Source organism: Psilocybe cubensis, chromosome 1 (assembly GCF_017499595.1).
Source record: "Psilocybe cubensis strain MGC-MH-2018 chromosome 1, whole genome shotgun sequence".
NCBI classification, from domain to species: Eukaryota; Fungi; Basidiomycota; class Agaricomycetes; order Agaricales; family Agrocybaceae; genus Psilocybe; species Psilocybe cubensis.
Window position 1 is genome coordinate 3891795 of NC_062999.1, and position 22163 is coordinate 3913957.

The 22163-nt window shown below is 47.2% G+C and overlaps 6 protein-coding genes across 6 annotated transcripts; 2 read left to right on the plus strand and 4 right to left on the minus strand.

Annotated features, from left to right (window-relative positions):
* Positions 1-138: 138 nt before the first annotated feature.
* Positions 139-2352, minus strand: JR316_0001323 (Cytochrome P450 monooxygenase COX2; the record flags this gene model as incomplete). The annotated part of the gene is made up of 11 exons (XM_047887132.1): positions 139-232; positions 299-442; positions 504-632; positions 690-765; positions 821-1019; positions 1079-1092; positions 1148-1274; positions 1337-1601; positions 1656-1844; positions 1897-2029; positions 2103-2352. The coding sequence occupies 11 exons, from the start codon at positions 2350-2352 to the stop codon at positions 139-141; spliced, it is 1620 nt and encodes a 539-aa protein (XP_047754878.1).
* A 1434-nt stretch (positions 2353-3786) lies between these two features.
* Positions 3787-5838, minus strand: JR316_0001324 (Cytochrome P450 monooxygenase COX2; the record flags this gene model as incomplete). Its single annotated transcript, XM_047887133.1, has 10 exons — positions 3787-3934; positions 3999-4127; positions 4182-4269; positions 4325-4514; positions 4575-4588; positions 4650-4776; positions 4834-5098; positions 5149-5337; positions 5397-5526; positions 5598-5838. 10 exons carry the CDS (start codon positions 5836-5838, stop codon positions 3787-3789), a joined length of 1521 nt encoding a protein of 506 aa, XP_047754879.1.
* A 586-nt stretch (positions 5839-6424) lies between these two features.
* Positions 6425-8612, minus strand: JR316_0001325 (Cytochrome P450 monooxygenase COX2; the record flags this gene model as incomplete). Its single annotated transcript, XM_047887134.1, has 11 exons — positions 6425-6512; positions 6582-6725; positions 6788-6916; positions 6974-7055; positions 7109-7298; positions 7352-7365; positions 7422-7548; positions 7610-7874; positions 7937-8125; positions 8184-8316; positions 8375-8612. The coding sequence occupies 11 exons, from the start codon at positions 8610-8612 to the stop codon at positions 6425-6427; spliced, it is 1599 nt and encodes a 532-aa protein (XP_047754880.1).
* Positions 8613-9859: 1247 nt separating this feature from the next.
* Positions 9860-12546, minus strand: JR316_0001326 (Allantoin permease; the record flags this gene model as incomplete). The annotated part of the gene is made up of 16 exons (XM_047887135.1): positions 9860-9975; positions 10036-10171; positions 10244-10306; positions 10372-10483; positions 10540-10644; positions 10760-10823; positions 10882-10890; positions 10950-11047; positions 11103-11469; positions 11537-11650; positions 11700-11830; positions 11885-11892; positions 11951-12011; positions 12068-12146; positions 12320-12332; positions 12388-12546. 16 exons carry the CDS (start codon positions 12544-12546, stop codon positions 9860-9862), a joined length of 1635 nt encoding a protein of 544 aa, XP_047754881.1.
* Positions 12547-14928: 2382 nt separating this feature from the next.
* Positions 14929-15575, plus strand: JR316_0001327 (DNA-directed RNA polymerase II subunit rpb1; the record flags this gene model as incomplete). The annotated part of the gene is made up of 3 exons (XM_047887136.1): positions 14929-15015; positions 15088-15286; positions 15349-15575. 3 exons carry the CDS (start codon positions 14929-14931, stop codon positions 15573-15575), a joined length of 513 nt encoding a protein of 170 aa, XP_047754882.1.
* Positions 15576-15747: 172 nt separating this feature from the next.
* JR316_0001328 (DNA-directed RNA polymerase II subunit rpb1) lies at positions 15748-21789 on the plus strand (the record flags this gene model as incomplete). The annotated part of the gene is made up of 16 exons (XM_047887137.1): positions 15748-15792; positions 16023-16265; positions 16328-16651; positions 16737-16983; positions 17070-17247; positions 17315-17394; positions 17464-17485; positions 17537-17584; positions 17647-17707; positions 17770-21214; positions 21270-21278; positions 21322-21352; positions 21406-21483; positions 21541-21570; positions 21636-21644; positions 21702-21789. The coding sequence occupies 16 exons, from the start codon at positions 15748-15750 to the stop codon at positions 21787-21789; spliced, it is 4938 nt and encodes a 1645-aa protein (XP_047754883.1).
* Positions 21790-22163: the final 374 nt, after the last annotated feature.

Here is a 22163-nt window from a genome sequence, read left to right on the forward strand (position 1 = left end):
CATTTGGCGCCTTAATACAGAATGGATTTTTTTTTGCATGGGTAAGGACTCCGAGGCGTAACAAGCATAAAACTATTGCTCTGGCTTGACCATATCATCAGTACATATGCTACTCCCACTGGTTGAAAATTGGCAGTATCATCCTGAAAGGTCTTCCTCTACACAATCTCGAATCAATTTTTCAGCTGTCGAGCTTCTGGGTTCGATCCTGCATTGAAAAGGGACTGGATATCTGGAGTGAAAGCAGTTTGCAAAACTCAGTACCCTATAATTCTACTGCATTGTGAGAATGGCTTACGAGAGAAAACCACCGGCAAAGTTTGGTTTGAGTTGTATAGGATTCCCATGCTCATCTAAAGGTGGCTTGATATTGTATACCGACAATACAGAAGAGACAATCAAGTACAAAGAATTGTCACTTAGATGTCTTCCTGGATATATGCTAACATAATAGGCATCAGCGTATACCCAAATCATACGGATTAATCAATTTCACTACTAACCGACGTCCATAGCCAAACGCAGCGCAGTCAGGGCTTCTAACGCTGGGATCCAGTTTGCCGTTTTTCAAGTACCGTTCAGGTTTGTATTTCATTGGCTCAGAGAAAACCTCTGGGTCGTGCAAAATGCTCCTATATTAAAATGTTATTTCACCTTATTGTAAGTTAGAGTCTATAAGACAGACATACCACCCATTGGCCATTACCACGGTACCTCGTGGAATAAAATATCCATCATACTCGTCGTCTTCGGTAGCCATATGACCTATAGCTAATAAACCGTTTGAAATATTATGCTCCGAAATTAATCAGTGTGGAACATAAAATACCTAAGGGTAAGACCTGGTTCCAACGCATGCTTTCTTTGATAACGGCATTGATGTATGGCAATGAGTCCCGGTCACTAAAGTCTGGCAGACGATGTGACCCAACTACGGCGTCCAGCTCGGCTTGCGCATTTCGTTGTGCATCCGGGTACATTGCCATGGCCAAAAAAAATGACTGCACAGTAGAGACAGTCTAAAGCAAGGGTTTGATTAATTCAATTGCTTCGCTTTGTCAAACTGCTTAGCACCTACAGTGTCGGCTCCACCTGGTACACAAAACAAATCAGATTTGAAAATGCTTTTTAAGAGAGGGATATGTACCAATATATGCAACGGCCGTCGTGTGCTTGGCAATCTGTCTTTCTTCAGAGTAAAGAGGATCACTCTTGTCAGGCAGGTGGCTAATTAGCGATGTTGTCACTGAGGGTACTACCACTCTATTATGTTTCTACCCAGATTGTATTCAACACTTTTTTGAGAGAAAATAAAAAAAAAAAACATTACTCTTACAAGTTCATTTTCAATGTATTCAAACGGCTTATTAATGACATCGTCGTTGATTTTGCTCCAGTATGCGGCCTTCTTTTTGAATCCAGCTCCAGGGAACCAGGCCGGAACGTAGAGCAAAGCAGGAATAAGGTCGACTAGAAATGCACCTGGAATCCCTGCCTCTACAACGCCTTGGAGTGCTTTTTCTGCATTTGATATGTACGGATCGGACGAATCTTTAACAGTGATGCCATATGCTACGCCCATAATGATTGATGATAATGCACTATAACAGATTCAGCAACCAGAGTGATGAATGCAAGTTATTAAAGTGACTTACTGTCGTATATGATGCATAAAATTGTCGGGTGAAACTAGAAGTCGATGAAGAAACACCCGAATTTCGCGTATCTGAGTTGGATGGTATATGTGAACTATGTTTTGATGGAAATGCTCATTGAACGCCTTTCTGTGGCGTCTCCACCATTGCCCGTAAGGAAGAAATGCCATGTTGTAACCCCAATTCATCCTGTTAACGGGTGTTAACAATATTGAAAAAAATCATTCTCAGCATTGCCTACAGCTCAAGAATCATGGGCATGCGCATTCTGTCTGAATAGTTTGAAGATCGCTTATCGAGGAGGTCATTTGCTCGTTGTAAAGATCCTAGGATCAAAAGCGATTGACCGAGGACCTCAACATATATCATATCACCTGTAGTAAAAAGCAATAGTTAAATGGTGTTAATCACCAGCAGTGATATAGCGACTGTAAAAGTACATCATACCGTATTTTTTGAACCATTGGTCATACACAATATGTGGGTTATTGACTGGTTGAGGAACGTCGAAGAGATTTCCGATTATAGGGTATCCTTTGGGTCCGGGAGGTAGCGGAAGATTATTGGGGTTGCGCTTGCGGGATTTATTCCAGACACCCCTTACAACAAACACATACCCCAGCGCAGCAGCAATTAAAGTATACAGTGGATGGGCTAATAGCCTCGCAGACACCGTGGACAGCAAATCCAAGGGCATTGCAGGCCTTAAACTGTTGAACCGGTTCCGTTTATGTTTAATTCCCTTCAGTGCTCGTCCTCAAGCTATTATATAATGAAAAAAATTCCCATTTGTTTAAAAATCCTTTTCTGATATTCTTGGATTGGTGGAATCTCACATGCATGCGAAAAAGGTGTCTGAAGGCTAAGGGGCCAACTTCCATTGTCCAAGTATACCCGCAGCTGTTCAAAATAGGGTGTTAAACTGATCACTGATAGTAGCATAATATCTCACGTCAAAGGTACCGGAAGGAACATGGCATGATTCTGACTGTCTGAATGAATGGTGAGACTGGGCAACTAAATCATGGGGAAATTAAAAAAGATCGTACTTCAGGTTCGCGAGCTGCAGTGACAAACCTCCTTTGGATGCCCTACCAGAAACAAGCAACCCCTTCAAATACCGCTCCTCAAGTGATGAGGACTACAGCTGCGTTTTGAACTTGTCAAAACTCGAGCACATACTAATAAATGGCCAAGAACGGGAGGCTACGTCTTCTTCCCTCGAGAAGTTCAACTCCACCAACGATATACAGTGATGTTATTTTAATATCCAAAGTGCACAGCCGGTGTCAGGCAATGTCTAATGAGAACACTGTGGCGTTTATAATTCAGCAACAAAAAAAACTACGGAGAACCCCTACCTGTGCCATCAGGATCGAGCGCCAACTGTCTCTCCCAGAGGGTGTCATTAACGGAGTTATTCCCACAATTGAGTTATTCCCACAATTCGGTTTAATCACTTGCAATCGAAAGATTCATATATAAATATGAACGCAATATACCGCCGCCCATACCGAGCCACTTCGTCGCTTCCTCGGAGTCCTTGAACTCGAAGGGTACGATAAGAACAAAAAACGCTTGATTTGAAGACCTCCCACATTGTATACTGTGATGCTTTGCTAAGTTGTCACAATCTCAACCATCCTGTGAGGAGCACATCACTTTCAGCACTCCAGAACACCGATTTATCGATACCAAGTAACAACATCTAAAAACAACACCTTACCTCGACTTGTCTTCTGCAATTATCGTCTTCTTTGCTGTGGCTGCCTGGGGAACATCACTTATTACATCACATACAAACAGTGATCCACCACGACTCAGTAATATTGGCAACATCTATGATTAAGAGATGAACAGAAGAAGACTGTAACAAAATCCATTGAAAAACATATCATCACCTCTGACTTGACCACATGGAGGGTGCAAACGCTACATCGTGACTAAAAATGCCCCTCTGCTAACAGGGTTGTTCGAAAAGCATCAGTGGTTGTGCTCCACATGATCATGGATTGATTGCTCTGCCGATTTGTTTCTAGGTTCAATTCTGCATTTGAATGGGGCCGGATATCTATTATCAGACATTTGGGAGTGAGAACAATGGATTCACGATTGGTAGTGTGAAAGTCGCTTACGAGAGAAAACCACTGGTGAACTCGGCTTCAAGTTTTAGAGGGTTCCCTAATTCGTCGATGGGCGGTTTTATGTTGTACACTGACAATACGGAAGCTATAATCAAGTATAATGAATCGTCGCTCAAATGTCTTCCAGGACATATACTACATATTATGAGCATTAGGGTATTTCGAAGCAATGAAGCTGATATATCACATTCCTACTTACCGACGTCCGTATCCAAAGGCTGCACACTCTGGTTGCCTTGCATTGGGATCCAGTTTTCCATCTTTCAAGTATCGCTCCGGCACATACTCCATTGGATTAGAAAACACTTCTGGGTCATGCAAAATAGACCTATGACAGAATGTCCATTGATGTTACTGTAAGATACTACGTGGATCGACGTACCAACTGTTCCCCAATACCACTGGCACCGTCCCTTGAGGAATAAAATATCCATCATATTCATCGTCCACCGTAGACATATGGCCAATAGCTGTTATCTTATCAGGAAGGTTACGCTATTGACTCGACGCGGGCAGAAACGATACCTAAGGGTGCAACCTGGTTCCAGCGCATGCTTTCTTTTACCACTGCATTTATGTATGGTAGTGAATCACGATCACTGAAGTCTGGCAGACGATGGGGACCGACTACAATGTCCAGTTCTGCTTGAGCCTTTCTCTGTACCTCAGGGTACAGTGCCATGGCCAAAAAGAAGGTCTGTGCGGTAGATACGGTCTAAAGGATGGGTTAGATTGAATTTTCCGTTGCACCTTGTCATCCTCGCTTGGTACCTACAGTGTCTGCTCCACCTGGTGTATAATTTGAATTACAATTCAATGAATACTAGCTCTCCAAAAAGGGGGGACATACCAATATATGCTACTGCGGCCGTGTTCTGGGCAATTTGCCTTTCCTCGGAATAGAGAGGATCTCTCTTTTCAGGCAGTCGTTCAATGAGTGATGTTGCTACCGATGGAACCAATGCTTTGCCATTTTTCTGTCCACATCATCTTTTAGCAATTCCTGATCAGATAAAAGTGAAAATTGCTCCTACAAGTTCGTTTTCGATATATTCAAACGGCTTGTTGATGACATCATCATTGATCTTGCTCCAGTAAGCAGCTTTCTTTTTGAAACCGGCTCCGGGGAACCAGGCCGGAACGTAGAGCAAAGCAGGAATCAAATCAACTAGGAATGCACCAGGGATTGCTGCTTCCACAAGGCCATTTAGTGCCTCTTCTGCATTGGATATGTATGGATCGGACGAGTCTTCGACGGTGATACCGTAGGCTACACTCATGATGGTAGAGGCAAAAGTGCTAAAAAGCGATTTACATTTAAGGTATCAGATTACTGATCACTGACTTACTGCCGTAAGTGATGCATAAAGCCCTCTGGTGATATAAGAAGGCGGTTAAGCAAAGCTCGAACTTCGCGTAGCTGGATTGGATGGTACTTGTTGACAATGTTGTGATGGAAGTGCTCATTGAATGCCTTTCTGTGGCGTCGCCACCATTGTCCGTAGGGAAGAAACGCCATGTCGTAACCCCAATTCATCCTGTATTCCTGTCAGTGACCAGAACTGCCTTGCAGAAAGTTTCAAATCAGACTTGCAACTCAAGTATCATAGGCATGCGCATTCTATCCGAGTAGTTTGAAGATCTCTTATCGAGAAGGTCAGTCGTTCGCTGCAATGACCCCAGGACCAGAAACGATTGACCGAGGACTTTGAAATAAATCATATCACCTGAAAAAGAATAGCAAGTGATTAGTCGAAATTCCTAATAGCAACGTAGTGATAACGGATATGAATCTTACCATACTTTCTGGACCACTGATCGTATACAATCCACGGTTTATCCTTCGGCTGAGGGACATCGAAGAGGTTTCCGATTATGGGATATCCTTTGGGTCCGGGAGGTAAAGGAAGATTCTTAGGATTGCGCTTTCGGGTTCCACTTCTAATAGCCTGCATAGCTAATCCATACCCTAGCACAGCTGCAATAAAAGTGTACAAAGGATGTGCCGCTAGACTCGCAGATAGCGATTGGAACGACATGGCAATAAGGGAGAAAGCTGTCAAATCTCGTCCTACAACCGGTTGCATTTATGATCGATTCGCTTTCATATTGACTCGTATTTCACAGGCTAGATTGTCGATGGAAAATGTTCCTATTCATTTTGTTATCCCACATTCGTGCGATAATGGAGTGGTAGCAGGTTAGGGAGCCGAGCATGCCCCAAGGGATGTTTCCCACCATCTAGGATTGAATAATTACCAGTAGAAGCGGTAGGGACGGGAAGCTGGGTTGAGTACATGACCGCGGAAGGTTGACAATTTAATGCGACCCCACACCCAGAATTTAAACCCCGCTTTAAAACCCAGGTCTTGATATCCGACATAAACTGAACGCCAATAGTAGGTGCGCATAGCCACTAACATATTATTTGCAGACAGAGCTTTAGAATTTCCATGACACCATTGCATGATGATACAGGAGACCTTTATGAACAAAATTCCACAAGCGAAAAAGAAAGCCACCATCGAAAAGCATGATATCGCTACTGCTCTGACCAGCGGACCACACTGGCTATCACCATCCTTGTGATACACCTAGCCAACAATCAAGTCACTCGCCAAATGTCTAGCGGTCTAACTCCACGATGTCTCGAATTAATTGCTCTGCTGAAGTGCTACGGGGTTTAATGCTGCATTGAAAAGGAACGGGATATCTGAAAAGAAGGCAATTATAAAATTGAGTATCTTATATTTCGACTGGCATTATTTTGACGGTGACTTACGAGAGAAAACCACCAGCGAAGTTGGGCTCAAGCTTTATGGGTTTCCCCAATTTATCAATTGATGGTTCTATATCGTATACCGACAATACAGAAGAGACAATCAAGTACAGTGAGTTGTCACTTAAATGCCTTCCTGGACAAATTCTAGTGTTACGGGAATTAGTTCTTTCTGAAATGATATGGGTTATGTTATCTTTGTTACTCACCGACGTCCGTATCCAAATGCTGCACAGTCGGGACTTCTTACACTGGGATCTAGTTTACCGTTCTTCAAGTACCGATCAGGCTCAAATTTCATCGGCTCAGAAAACACCTCCGGGTCGTGCAAAATGCTCCTATGTCAGAATTTTATCTCGCGTTACTGCAAGCTGTGGTGTCTGAGATTGACGTACCACCCGTTTGCCAGCACCACCGTGCCCCGTGGAATGAAGTATCCATCATATTCGTCATCTTCGGAAGCCATATGACCTATGGCTATGAGGCGGTTAGTATGATTGATGCACCTACTTAGTATGAAGATAATTTACACAGTGGTAAGACTTGGTTCCAGCGCATACTTTCTTTAACTACGGCATTGATATATGGCAATGATTTGCGGTCGCCGAAGTCTGGAAGACGATGGGAGCCAACTACGGCGTCCAGCTCTGCTTGCGCCTTCTTTTGTGCCTCCGGATACATTGCCATAGCTAAAAAGAACGATTGCACTGTCGAGACTGTCTGAAATTGAAATCACTATATATAATGGGCTCTTGACAATACCTGGTACCTACGGTGTCTGCTCCGCCTGGTACACGATACAAATCAGATTTCAAACGTCGCTATGTAAAGAAGAATAAATACCAATATATGCCACTGCTGCCGTGTGCTGAGCAATTTTTCTTTCCTCAAAATAGAGAGGATCACTCTTGTCAGGTAGACGGCTAATTAGTGATGTTGTCACTGAGGGTACCACTACCCTATCGTTTCTCTGTTCACAAATCTTGCAATTAATGTTTGCCTATTACACCAACAAAGAAATATGCTCTTACAAGTTCGTTTTCGATATATTCAAAAGGCTTGTTGATAACGTCGTCATTGATCTTGCTCCAGTAAGCAGCCTTCTTTTTGAATCCAGCTCCCGGTAACCAGGCAGGGACATAGAGCAAAGCGGGAATCAGGTCAACTAAAAATGTACCTGGGATACCTGCTTCCACAAGGCCCTCGAGAGCCTTTTCTGCATTTGATATGTATGGATCGGCGGAGTCTTCGACGGTGATACCATACGCTATGCCCATGATGGTGGAGGAAAACGTGCTATTGGAAAGGGTGAATATCAGCAGTCAGCGTAATGAACCCAAGTCGTATAAGTTGCTCACTGTCGTATATGATGCATAAAATTGTCCGGAGTTCTTAGAAGTCGGTAAAGAAAGGTCCGAATCTCGCGTTGTTGGATAGGGTAGTACTTGTGAACAATGTTACGATGGAAATGTTCATTAAATGCCTTTCTGTGCCGCCTCCACCATTGGCCATAAGGAAGAAACGCCATATTGTATACCCAATTCATCCTGTTGACGAGTGTTAGTGGGTCAAAACTCATTCTCAGAAATGAAAGGTTAAGCGTACAGTTCAAGCACCATGGGCATGCGCATTCTGTCCGAATAGTTTGAGGACCTCTTATCGAGGAGATCGGTCGCGCGCTGTAAAGATCCCAATATCAAAAGCGACTGGCCGAGGACTTCGATATATATCATATCACCTGAAAAGCAATAAGTAATCATTAACGGCGAGATGACAACCGAGGATGCACAACATACCGTATTTTTTGAACCATTGATCGTAAACAATGTGTGGACTATCCAGTGGATTAGGGACGTCGAAGAGGTTCCCGATCACAGGGTATCCTTTTGGCCCGGGAGGTAGAGGAAGATTCTTGGGGTTGCGTTTGTGAGATTTGGACCAGGAAGTCTTCACAAGCGCACACCCCAGTACAACAGCAATGAAAGTATACATTTGGTAGGCCATCAATTGCGTAGATACCAGCTCAAAGGGCATCGTAGATGGAGTGAAATTATAGCTTGTGCCCGGGTTGCATTTTATGGTCGTTTTCTCTCCAGTACTGATCCTCGTATTTCGCATGCAAGTAGCAAAGAGACTCCGAATTCATTCCGAAAACTCTATTCTCGTGTGCTTTGGGAAACAGTGACGTCTTGAATTAATGCCACAAAAAGCGCCTGGAAAGTTAGGAAGACCTAGCTGTCCCGCAGCTGTTCAAAATAGACAAGTCAATCTGAATGTATTCAATCGGAGGCTTCGCTGACGATACTCTTGGCGATTTTTTAAGATACCGGAAGGAACTTAAGCTTGAATGATTCAGAAAGTCTGAATGATACGTTTGACTTTGAGGAAATGCAAATTAAGCGAGAGAGAGAACGTACTTCGTGTGCAGTGAACACTGCAAAGTCACAAGTTGCCCTGTGTCGCAAATTTTTCAATCTCCGCTTAAAGTGGCTCAACGGCAACCAAGACCAGCGCTTCCTTTTCTTGCACTCCGGCAACTATGTGTCCAACTCTCTGTTAATCTCCCGAGTGTTAATTTCTAGCCAATTCATTCCTGTCGTCACTATTCAATAACAGAGTGCTCTGCGGTTTACGGTACCATAATACAAAATGAATGCCAGCGCCCCAACCATCGCGAACTTCTAGTACAGTAGCAAAAACGCCATCGCGGCCAGTGCCAGATGGCATTTGTATACTTAGACGATGGCGTTCCAGATCTATAAGTAACATGCAATGCAATGTCATGCTGCCATCTGAATCGAGCCATGTGAGGGAGTGTGCTAGTCCATATATCTGGATGATTTTCGATCAATTAAACTCATCTTGTCTGATGTCATAAAAAGCTGTAGACTCTAATAGCCAAGTTTTGCGACTTTCATCCTGGTGTGCCAGCTTGCAGGGTTGGTCATGAGTTGAAGGTCATATGAACTGGCTGAACTTGAAGAAGTTAAAAGGAGAATATAGTCTATGAGTTCGTGAATCGTAAGTATGTACATGTCTAATCGTAGCGATAAGTGGTGGCGTATATGGTACGTGTAATATAAAATGACGTCGATGTGAAGGAGCTGGAGCTGGAGCTGGAGGATGAGGATGAGAATGAGAATGAGAATGAGACTGATAAGGATTAGGGGTGAGCTCCAGCCTTGAAATAAAATTACAAGAGGAATCAATACATCCTCAAAACGAAGCAATAAATGCATATGGCAGTAAAAAAAAGGGGGGCAAACACTAAAAAACAATGTCTAGGCGGCAACAGAGTAAACCGCAACAGGATCTTTGGTCTTCTCGTCCTCCGCGATCGAGGAACCGTCGTCCGACGAAGTGTTGACTCCTTCGACTGTCTCTCCGGGGAAAACACCTACAAAGCGGTTTAATCACTTTCGGCCGACAGAGAATATAAATATAAATGCAAACGCACCATGGATCTCTCCCATACCGAGCCACTTCTTCGCCTCATGGGAGTCCTTGTATTCCTCAGGGACAATAGGAACAGGGAAAAGTCGGTTGATGGCGTAGTAAGTAGCACCCGATAGCACAACGCTGATTATCCATCCCTGCAGACGATTCCGAGCCGTGTCAGAGACGCATTGTCACAGTGAACAAAAGCAGACGAAAATGATACTGACCATATTATAGATACGGTGTGCGCTAGCATCCATCTTCTCAGGGATATATGCCGCAACGAGTCCCTGAATGCGAATGAATATGAACAAAATGGTCTCGTACAATACATGCAAAGAGCGGTAGTACGCACAGGGAAGATAAGAGCGAACGAGACAAACCAAGCAGCGAACCCTCTCCAGTTATACCCTTTGGAGTACACGTAGATGCTGCTGGGGCTCTTGTCGAACATGGATCGCACATGGCTATTTCGATCTACTTCAGCACAGAGAATACTAGATGCCAGAACGAAATGACGCACTAGTTTCCTTTTCTAATGAGGAAGTCACCCCATTGGCAGCCGAGGAGGGCGCCCATCAAGAAAGTGTAGCTTCCAAGGAAGGTAAGGACTGGCGAAAAGTTAGTACTCGTGAAAGGGTATCCTGGCTTAGAGGTATCTCACAATCTTGAGCGTTGGAGCTAGATTGCATTAAGACGTGAGCTTTTTTGGATAACATGCGCGTTAAAAGACGGCTACGTACAGGATTTGCCAGGGGAGAACGGGGAGGGAGACAAGGGTCATGAAGATCTGACCTCTTACAATAGCTGGAATTTGGATTGATTAGCAAAAGATCCCCATGTGGCTATCTCTAGGAGAGCTTACTGAAGTAACCTATAGAGAAATCGATTGTTAGAAACACTGCTACAACGTCCAAAGATAAGAATGCTTACGAGGGAACAACGCAGCAATATCAGCTCCGAAGGGGACCGAGTTGCAATAAGCATTGGTAACCATGACCGAGTATGCCACACCAACAGCAATGAAGAAGCTAAAAAGTACCAACAATTAATACCACTCCCAAAAAAAACAACAAAAGCGCTCACCATCCAAACCGAGTCTTACCATCCCAGTTCTCCTCCAACAAGAGCTGAAGCTGCTGCCAAATCCCCCACTTCGCCTCGCCTCCATATCGCGACTGGAGCGACGCCGCAGCGATAATACTGAAAAACGCAAACACCGACTTGCTCACGAAGATCGTGACGCCCTGCGGCCACCCAGCGTGCCTCGGCGCCTTCGCATAGCGCGAGACATCGGACTGGTTGGTGATCATCGGCGCGACGGTGGCGAGGACCGAGTTGATAGCGCTCATCGACGCCCAGCCCAAAGACGACCCGGAGATGGGGGTCGGCTGCAGGATCGCAAAGCCTTTGAACCCGTTGGGGTCTGTTTGGCCGAGAACGGTGCACCAGACTGGGTTTCAGGTAGAGATATGTGAGTTCTGGTGGTACTTGTTTGATAGGCGGGTGAAGAGGCTTACCGAACATGGTGAAGAAGGCGGCGAATGCGAGAATGACTCGGGCGGTGAAGACCGGGCGGAGGTTGGATGGGTGGAGCATGGCCAATGGTAACGAAACCGACCATGCCAGGAAGTCTGTCGGGGCATGAGCATGAATTAACAGATGGTAAAGATTTGCGCTCACAGTTCAGAATGGTTTTAGCATCTGTACCGGCTGAGGCGGGCACTGCTGGTGTCCAGTTGATGTATCGTGAGCCAAAGATGCAAATCCACATAACATTCATCATTTCAGCGGCGTAGTAGACCTGGATCGCACTATTCTCGGTGGTAAGCAGGAACCCGCCTATGTTTGGATTGGCGTATACTTACTACCAGACCTGGAAAATATTATATGATCAGAAACACGAAGACAGGGGAGAAGGCAATCAAACTCACAATGCCAATTAATCCACGAAGTACGACAAACCATTTGGAGCCTTTCGATCCGAAAGTAGGGCTAGGAAAAGTTGGTTTAAAACACGACTTATGGTCGGATGCAGAAACAGAACTCACCGAATCATTACAGGGAAGCCGACATGGTAATATGCGCCGAACGTAGCGTTAAGGCTGGCGGTATCGTCAGGTTTGAACACTTGATTTCGATAATTAAATAAATCTTACACAGCTGCCAGTCCGGTTAAAAAGCAACCAATCAAGACTGGGGCAATCGTTTGGTTTACGGTAAGACCGATGCTGACGAAGGAGGCTGCCAAAGAAAAGAAAAAGTTATATATAGGTTTTGCTGGAGATAACGAGCGAACGTACATCCCACACTCCACTGAAAGAGAGAGTCAGGGTTTGGTCGCTGCTACATTCCCAAGATAAAGACGTACCCAGCTGGCATCCAATGCCTGACCAGCCCATAGAGAGCTGTAGTTGTACCATGTCCAGTTTCGGGCCTCGGGAGGTGAAGGCAAGAGATCTTCGTTGGCGTCTTGCGAGGAGTTCCCAACAGCAATCTTGGACGTGACTCGCTGGAATAGACCGGTCATTGTGTATGAGACGTTGGAAGACTCGAACGAAACGTGAAGGACAGGACGACGTACCAACCCACCTCAGCGACTCGAGTTATAAACAAACTCGAAGAAGCACAATCGGCCCCCGTCTATGATTTCAAGATAGATTGTTGGATTGTGAATGTACTATCTGTCTATCGGCTGAGCGCTCCGTCTATCCAGACTGACTTGTGTATTTTGGATATCCACAGATTAAAGAAAGGAATGGAGCCGATAGGGGAGATATCCCGTCTGGTGATTCCCCGAAAAGGAATGTGTGAGCCGGAAACCATTTCCGTCGAGCAGAAACTTATCAGGTGGATTGATAAGGGATGAAAACAGTTGAGTAGGTGTGGGATTCTGTGAGACTTTCCTGGAGGGATAAAACCATTTGGCAAAAAGTGGACGCGATTTGTGTGGTGGTTCGATAAACATGCCATTTTGGGCAGACAGTAAGAGAATAGGGTTTGAAGGACTTGAGATAAATAACTATACTTCATAAGTCCGTTCAGTATGTAACACCGAGTCGCCGAAAGAAGACAGAAAGGTTTCTCCGAACACAGAAGAAGAGAAAGACCGATTACAAGCGTCATTTCGCCTCGCCACGCAGGATAAGAAGAGGTTATGGGTGAGACGGCGTATCAAGAATTCTAACCACCAACTTGAATCTCGTTGAAAGGTGAGCACTGGTCCACCGAAGACTCAGGAGTGGTAAACGAGTGATAGCGATAGAGTGTCTCCTGTTGTGAGATTCGGATAATGGCCGCTGATTTCAGATTGGAAAAGAAGCCGCTGGTTTAGCGCTGAGACGTACCTACACCATCCGGTGTTCTAGATGTGGGGTGATCAGAAGCGATTAGCATAAACGGTTGATTAACGCTATCCAAAACTCTGGTGCTATGCTCCTTTCAAGGCTCCCTATTTTGTCCCTGGTGCCTTTGAGATAGAGTATCGGGGACAGCTATGACGTCGAGTTATCGTGGTGGTCGAGAGCAAGGAATTTTCAATGAGCACACACGTAGCACGTGAATTGTACACGTTCATACGCGCAAATAAACTGAAAAGTAATGTGGGATAGGACTGTCAGGAAATATCACCCCCCCTCTCGTGTAGTTGGATTATCGTCCGTCGATGCGTTGGCAAACAGTTCCCGGTGGTGTTCGTTCGTTCGAGCCCCGCACAGAGCACATGCCTTCCTGCTCGTGCGTCCCGGCTAAGCGTTGAGGGGGCAGTACAAACGCATCTTGGGTGCATGTATCGTCTAGCACTCTAGACGGGGGTGGCGCAACCATACAATCTCTGAGTGGTTGCGACTGCAAGCGCCCGCGGGGCATTGCAACCTCGTCACCGAGGACGCGTTACTTCTAGCGCGTTAGCACCTTTGCTTGGAGACAAGACGGTGCGCGTAATATCCCATTGTGGGGATTACGGTGTATTCACGTTGATGCACAATTTCATCCTCATCTAGGATGCAACGACAAAAACAGCTCACTCGCAGTAAGCTGTTCAGGAGACCACACGCTGTCCGTCTGCCTGTTTTTGCATCCCAGGTTTTGTTTTATGGCATATCGTCCAGTAATTTATTTCTTCTATTGAGCTCAATGTTCCGTAGACCCTCACAACTATCCATTTCCCGGAACAAGACGACAGAACTTACCCCGCATAGTAGCCTTGCCTCTTCAAATCAGACCCACGATGAAAGAAAGAACTCGTCATCGAGGTGCATGGTGGGAATGTTTGTGACAAGCCCGAAGCCGAAGAAACGCCTGATGGGTTTGGCTGGCCTTTGAAAAGAAACAGAGGATAAATAATCATGGTAGAGCGTTCTTTCGTCCTGAGAGCCTGGACAATAAAAGATGAGGTACGAAATGAAGAGGGCACTGGCTGAGTTGGGAGTAGAATGGAGTCCGTCGGGTTAGGTTTAGTTGCTGATTGTTCTGTCAAGCGTGACGTGACCAGTAACAATGGCACGCGGAACCGACTTGTAGCGGAGTCGGAAAGTGTTGAGTGCATCGCTGGTTGTCCTCGAACCACCACGCACTTGCTCATCGTCGTCCGCAGGACACTCATCCCCCCTTCTTATCCCGTCTTCCGTGGTCTAGCGACACTTTTAGACGTTAGCCAGCTCACACAGGCCGCGACAGCCGCCTTCCCCCCTCTGTTAGGTCTTTTTCAAGATCTTTTCATCTTACTTTGGTCTCCTACCCCCACCCCTCAAAAAGCTTACGAAAAGCGTTCAAGTCTCTCCAGGAACACCCAAAATCACACCCATCGACTTTAATATCCATTTCGAACTCTTTTTCTTCTTCATTTATAACCTTTTCTTTTGTCATTTTTATTCCCCCTACCCCCCAACTCCACCTTCGTATTTAACCAAACATGCTTGGCCATCAGTTCGCCTACTCCGCGGCTCCCATTCGCAAAGTGAAGGAGGTTCAGTTTGGTATTCTTTCTCCGGAGGAGATTGTGAGTCTTTTCAACCCTTTTTCTTCGTCGCTTTCAATGCTGTGCTGACAAACACCCCCTTCTGACTCACAGAAAGCCATCTCCGTCGCCAAGATCGAACATCCAGAAGTCATGGACGAGGCCACTCATAAACCCAAGATTGGCGGACTGATGGACCCCCGTATGGGTACCATCGATAGGAATTTCAAGTGTCAGACGTGCGGAGAGGGTATGTCAGAGTGTCCTGGTCATTTTGGGCATATTGAGCTGGCAAGGCCAGTCTTTCATCCTGGTACGTCCTGGCCTAGCATCGCCGCAGACGCCGTGTGTTCCTACGATGCTTTTTCCATACAGGTTTCATCGTGAAAGTGAAGAAGATTTTGGAGAGTATATGTGTAAATTGTGGAAAGCTCAAAGCCGACATCGTGAGTCGCGTCGTTTTATTTGCTCTACTCGTTTCGCACCCCACCATCCAAATTTTCTGGGGGCTCTCTCCACATCCCATGGGGAACCCCAAACCCGCACCACGTCAGTCTCTCGACAATCGAGGGCGTTCTTCCACCCGTGGTAGGGGATCGTAATGGCGCGCGTTTTTTCGGTCGCTTGACCGCCGCGTCGATCCCATTGCACCTGCCACGGGCACCGGTTGGACACGAGGTTGCGTGGTGAAATGGGGGGCTGAACGAGGAGTGCGGAAAAAAATCAAACACAGTGCCCATCGATCCGTAAAAGCGGGACGTGGGACTGTGGAGGATGGAATATTGGCCAACCACACTCGGCTGTGACGCAGCTGGAGATGTGAGTCTCAGGGCCCTGCACTTCGTATCTCGACCTATTTTGCCCCCTGTGTTGTCCGTTATTTTATGTTGCTCTTCATATCTTGTTCCGTATTTCTTTGCTGTAGACACGACATACTGACGGTTTTACTTGACATATTCTCCTTTTTCTAAAAAAAAAAATCCACCGTCGCCGGAAATCATTGTCCCTCTTGAATTGACCTGACCACTAACCTGTGTTCACGTTTTAAGTCGGACCCCAATTTTGCGGAGAAGATTCGCCACATCCGTGATCCCAAGGCGCGCATGGCAGTTGTCTGGTCGCACTGCAAAACGAAGAATATCTGTGAGCCTGATGACCCCAAAGAAGAGGGCGCAGATCCAGAGGCTGAAGAAGGGAGGAAGCATGGCGGTTGCGGCCATGCGCAGCCTCAAATCAGGAAAGAGGGCCTCAAGTTGTTCGTTCAATACAAGAAAGCAAAGGACGACGATGATGTTAGTTGACCTAGCTCAATGGATGGTGTGAATGTTGATGCTTACATACTCGTCTTCTACAGGAGGTCAAGTCCATGCAGCCTGACAAGCGGCTCATCACACCGTCCGAAGTTTATACAGTGTTCAAGAAGATGTCGGACCACGACCTGCACCTTCTCGGGCTCTCCGAGGAGTATGCGAGACCGGAGTGGATGATCCTCACGGTTATGCCCGTTCCGCCGCCGCCCGTTCGCCCCAGTATCGCCGTCGACGGCGGCGCCATGCGCAGCGAGGACGATTTGACGTACAAACTGGGCGACATCATCAAGGCGTCGGCGAACGTCCGTCGGTGCGAGCAGGAGGGCGCCCCGGCGCATGTCATCACTGAATTCGAGCAGCTTCTCCAGGTACGTGCTGGCTCCTCCCTTCATATTCCATCTTCCACGTTCCTTGAAACGGTGAACCCTGAACGCTGACGGAATGCGTGTGCAGTTCCACGTGGCGACGTACATGGACAACGATATTGCTGGTATCCCGCAGGCGCTGCAAAAGTCGGGTCGTCCTGTCAAAGCTATTCGTGCCCGTCTAAAGGGCAAGGAAGGCCGTCTGCGTGGCAACTTGATGGGCAAACGTGTCGATTTCTCCGCCCGCACGGTTATCACGGGTGATCCGAATCTGCAGCTCGATGAAGTTGGCGTGCCGCGGACGATTGCGATGAATTTGACCTTCCCAGAAAGAGGTAAAGTTTATCTTTTCTTATTCTTATTTTTGACCGTTTCTTCTGGCGTCAGAGCTAAATGTGTTGATTGGTCATCTTTTTTTTAGTGACGCCGTATAATATCGCGTATTTGCAGGAGCTTGTAAGGAATGGCCCGACGACGTATCCTGGTGCACGCTATGTTGTGCGAGACACAGGAGAGCGTATCGATCTGCGGTATAACAAGCGTGCGGATGCGTTTTTGCAATACGGATGGATTGTTGAGCGCCATCTTAAGGATGGAGAGTAAGTTTTTTTTTTTGTACACTGTTCGCCTTTGTGGTTGTGGTACTCACCCCGTCTCGTCGTTTAGCTATGTATTGTTCAATCGTCAACCTTCGCTGCACAAAATGAGTATGATGAGTCATCGTGTAAAGCTCATGCCTTATTCGAGTAAGCTTCTTTATTAATTATCGCAATGGAAGCAATGGAATGATTTTATTCATGTTAATTTTCTTACAGCCTTCCGCCTGAATCTTTCGGTGTAAGTTTACAGAGCAAGACCAGTGCCTGGCACGTTAATGATGTTGTTTAGAACGCCACCCTACAACGCCGATTTCGACGGCGACGAGATGAACATGCAGTACGTCATTTTTGCTCGTGATATTGGGGTTGGCTGGACATGTAACTAAATTGTATGGGCAGCGTACCTCAGAGCGAGGAAACGAGGGCCGAGTTGAGTCAAATCGCATGGGTGCCCAGACAGGTTCGTCTTCTGCGAATTATTTTAATGACAATTCTACAGCCTCGCTGACAATTGTTCTTCAGATCATTTCGCCTCAGGCAAACAAGCCCGTCATGGGCATTGTGCAAGATACCCTGTGCGGTATTCGAAAATTCACGTTGCGTGATACCTTCCTGGACTGGAATCAAGTTCAGAACATCCTCTTGTGGGTGCCCGAGTGGGACGGCACAGTGCCCATCCCTGCCATCCTTAAGCCGAAGCCTCTCTGGACAGGAAAGCAGATCCTGAGCTTGACCATCCCTCGGGGGATCAACATTCATCGCTCGCCCGATCCCAAGTCCTCTAATCCGGTGTTCGACGACGGTGTGCTGATTGAGAACGGAGAGCTGATCTTTGGTATCGTTGAGAAGAAGACGGTTGGCGCGTCGCAGGGCGGTCTTGTGCACGTAGTGTTCCGCGAGAAGGGTCCGGAGGCTACTCGCCAACTATTTACAGGTCTGCAGATGGTCGTGAACTACTGGTTATTCCACAATGGGTTTAGCATTGGTATTGGTGACACCATCGCTGATTCTGCAACGATGTCGTATATTACGCAGACCATCGCGGAGCGCAAGGCGAACGTTGCGCAAATCATCGAGGATGCCACCCACGATCGCTTGAAGGCCGCGCCTGGTATGACGATTCGTGAATCGTTTGAGAGTTTGGTCGAGCGCCAACTCAACTTGGCCCGTGACACGTCTGGTCAATACGCGCAGAAGCACTTGAAAGAGGACAACAACGTGAAGCAGATGGTGGTCGCTGGCTCAAAGGGTTCTTTCATCAACATCTCGCAGATGTCGGTTTGTGTTGGGCAACAGTCAGTCGAGGGTCGGCGTATTCCGTTTGGGTTCAGGCATCGCACGCTGCCGCATTTCACAAAGGACGATTTCAGCCCCGAGTCGCGAGGATTCGTTGAGAATTCGTATTTGCGTGGGTTGACGCCGCAAGAATTCTTCTTCCATGCCATGGCTGGTCGTGAGGGTCTTATCGATACGGCTGTCAAGACGGCCGAGACGGGTTACATCCAGCGCCGTCTCGTCAAGGCGCTCGAGGACGTTATGGTGTGCTACGACGGCACGGTGCGAAACTCGCTCGGTGATCTGATCCAGTTCGTGTATGGCGAGGACGGTATGGACGGTGCATTCATTGAGAAGCAGACGATCGAGACCTTTGGCCTGAATGACCGCGAGTTCGAGCACAACTACCGCGTGGACGTCACCGACCCAGCGGGCGGATTCATCCCCGGCGTCCTCCAGGTCGGCATCGACGACAGCTCGCTGGAGCTGCAGGTCAAACTTGACGAGGAGTTTGCCCGTTTGGTTGAGGACAGACGGCTCCTGAGGGAGTTTGTGTTTCCTCGGGTGCCCAACACGCAACCGCATTATCTTCCTGTTAACCTCCATCGTATCGTGCAGAACGCTATTCAGATCTTCCATATCGACCGACGAAAGCCTAGTGACCTTGATCCTGCCTATATTGTCGACTCTATCCATGAGCTCGGTAAACGTCTGATCGTCGTGCGTGGCGACGACAACCTCAGCAGAGAAGGTCAAGAGAACGCCACCCTCAACTTTAGGATGCACCTCCGTGCAACGTTTGCTTCTCGCCGCGTGCTGGAGAAGTATCATTTGACACGGGAAGCGTTCGATTGGGTGGTCGGTGAAGTCGAAACCAAATTCAATCAGTCCGTTGTCCACCCCGGAGAGATGTGTGGTACGCTTGCCGCACAGTCCATTGGAGAGCCGGCGACGCAGATGACTCTCAACACTTTCCATTATGCCGGTGTGTCGAGTAAGAACGTTACGCTCGGTGTGCCGCGTTTGAAAGAAATTATCAATGTCGCGACGAACATCAAGACACCGTCGTTGACTGTATACCTTGAACCCCAGATATCCCGGTCGGCAGATTTGGCCAAGCAGGTCCAGCAGGAGCTGGCGTATACCTCGCTGCGGACTGTTACCGCTGCCGTTGAGATCTGGTACGACCCCGATCCATCATCAACCATTATTGAGGAGGATTCGGTGTTCGTTGAATCCTTCTTCGCCATTCCTGATGAGGAAATCGAGAGCAAGCTGCATTTGCAGTCACCCTGGCTCCTCCGTCTCGAACTCGACCGTGCGAAGATGATCGACAGGAAACTCGACATGCACTACGTCGCTGGCCGCATCGCCGAGAGCTTCAAGACAGACCTGTTCGTCATCTGGAGCGAAGATAACTCGGAGAAGTTGGTCATTCGTTGTCGTGTGTTGGGTAGTCCGGATAAGGAGGAGGACGGCTTGGAGTCAGTTGAAGAGGACATTTTCCTTCGTCAGCTTGAGAACACGATGTTGAACTCTGTCAACCTGCGTGGTGTCAAGGGTATCAACCGTGTCTTCTTGACGGAGCAGGACAAGGTCGTCGTGGCGGGCGATGGCACCATCCGAACGGACCAGCAGAAAGAGTGGGTGCTGGAAACGGATGGCATCAATTTGAAGACGGTGATGTGCATTGACGGTGTCGACTTTACGCGGACATACTCGAACAGCTGCGTGGAGATCTTCAATGTGCTGGGTATCGAGGCGGCGCGTGCAGCGATTCTGAAAGAACTTCGTGGAGTTATCGAGTTTGACGGTTCGTATGTCAACTACCGTCATCTTGCTTTACTCTGCGACCTTATGACCCATCGTGGAACACTCATGGCTATCACACGCCATGGTATCAATCGGGCGGATACTGGAGCATTGATGAGGTGCTCATTCGAAGAGACTGTCGAAATTCTAATGGAAGCTGCAGCCGTAGGTGAAAAGGATGACTGCCATGGTATTGCGGAGAACGTAATGTTCGGCCAGATGGCTCCTATGGGTACTGGCGCGTTTGAGGTGGCTCTGGATATTGACATGCTGAAGGATGCTATTGTGGACCACCGTTTGCCGGTGCAGTCGATGCTGGCTGCGCAAATAGACGGTGGAATGACTCCTGGCCAGGTGGCCATGACACCTTACGACACTAATTCACCGATGTGGCAAGATGGGCTGTTCAAGGGCGACCCAGCCTCGGCATCTTTCTCTCCTCTTGCCTCCAATACCGGCGAAGACGCCTCAAGCTTCCAGTTCCTTGGATATGGACAGAGCCCTCTCGGCGCTGGAGGAATGTCTCCGGGTGGTGTGGGTTACAGCCCCAGCTCGCCGAATGCGTACACACCCACTTCACCAAGCTTCGTACCCCAATCGCCATTCAGCGGCGCGACTTCCCCGTTCGGCACCTCTCCGTATGCGTCATCGCCCATGTACGATCGGGGAAGAGGCGCGACGTCCCCAACATACTCGCCTACTTCCCCTGCGCTCAACTTGACATCTCCGGGCTATTCGCCCACCAGCCCACGATACTCACCTACTTCTCCTTCATTCTCACCTACGTCTCCTCGGTATAGCCCGCAGTCGCCGTCGTTCAGCCCGACGTCGCCCAGGTATTCACCAGCGAGTCCATCGTTCAGCCCTGCGTCCCCCAGATGTATGCATTCCTTTTCTGTTCTATTCGTGCGTTACTGACGTAATGTTATTTTTAGATTCACCAAGTAAGTTTCTATGTGGTTTGATGCTTTTTTGTTATTTACAAAGTTTCTTCTACCCTCCTCATTGCGTTTAGCCTGTAAGTATCAGTACTGCATCATTGCGAATCCATGTACTGACATCTTCATCTAGCCCCTGCTCAAATGTCACCATCCTCGCCCAAATATTCGCCTACGTCCCCTATGCAATCACCTTCGTCGCCGAAATATTGTATGTTAAATTGCTTATTTATGGTTTGTACAGGAGCTCATTTCCCTTCTCATTTAGCACCCACCTCGCCGGCTTACTCGCCGCATTGTAAGTGGTCTCTAAAATATCATTCCACAAAGACATATGCTAATTTATCTTTTCAACAATATCAGCTCCTTATTGTAAGTATCCTCCATATTTGACTATCGTCCTGTTTTATTTACGCAACCTTCTTGCAGCCCCTGCTTCTCCAGGTTACAGCCCTACTTCTCCAACGCCCTGGTCGCCCTCGAGCCCTGCGCAAAACCAGAACGGCAATACGCGTAGCCACGCGTACCAGTCGAGCCCGTCGTGGGATTAAGGTAGCATTGTAATTGCGACTCCTCACCTTTGCCATTCAGCACACCCATCCATTCATAATTATCTATGTTTTCCTGTCCTTCTTGTAGAATATGACCAAATTCTTTTTCGATTGTTTTTTTTTTCTTCTGTTGTGTTGATTCCCTCTCCTCTCTCACTCTCTCCAGCATAATGCACCGCAAACTTTTTTTTGCTTAAAATATGTTTACAACTGGGTTTTTCTTTTGCATTGATCCAATTAGTGTATAACCCTGTATGAGTTCCTAGTTGAGCTTATTGGGTTTTCCTGATGTGTAATGACATGTCGTTAACCATCTGTTAAAGCTTGTGGGACTGCATCG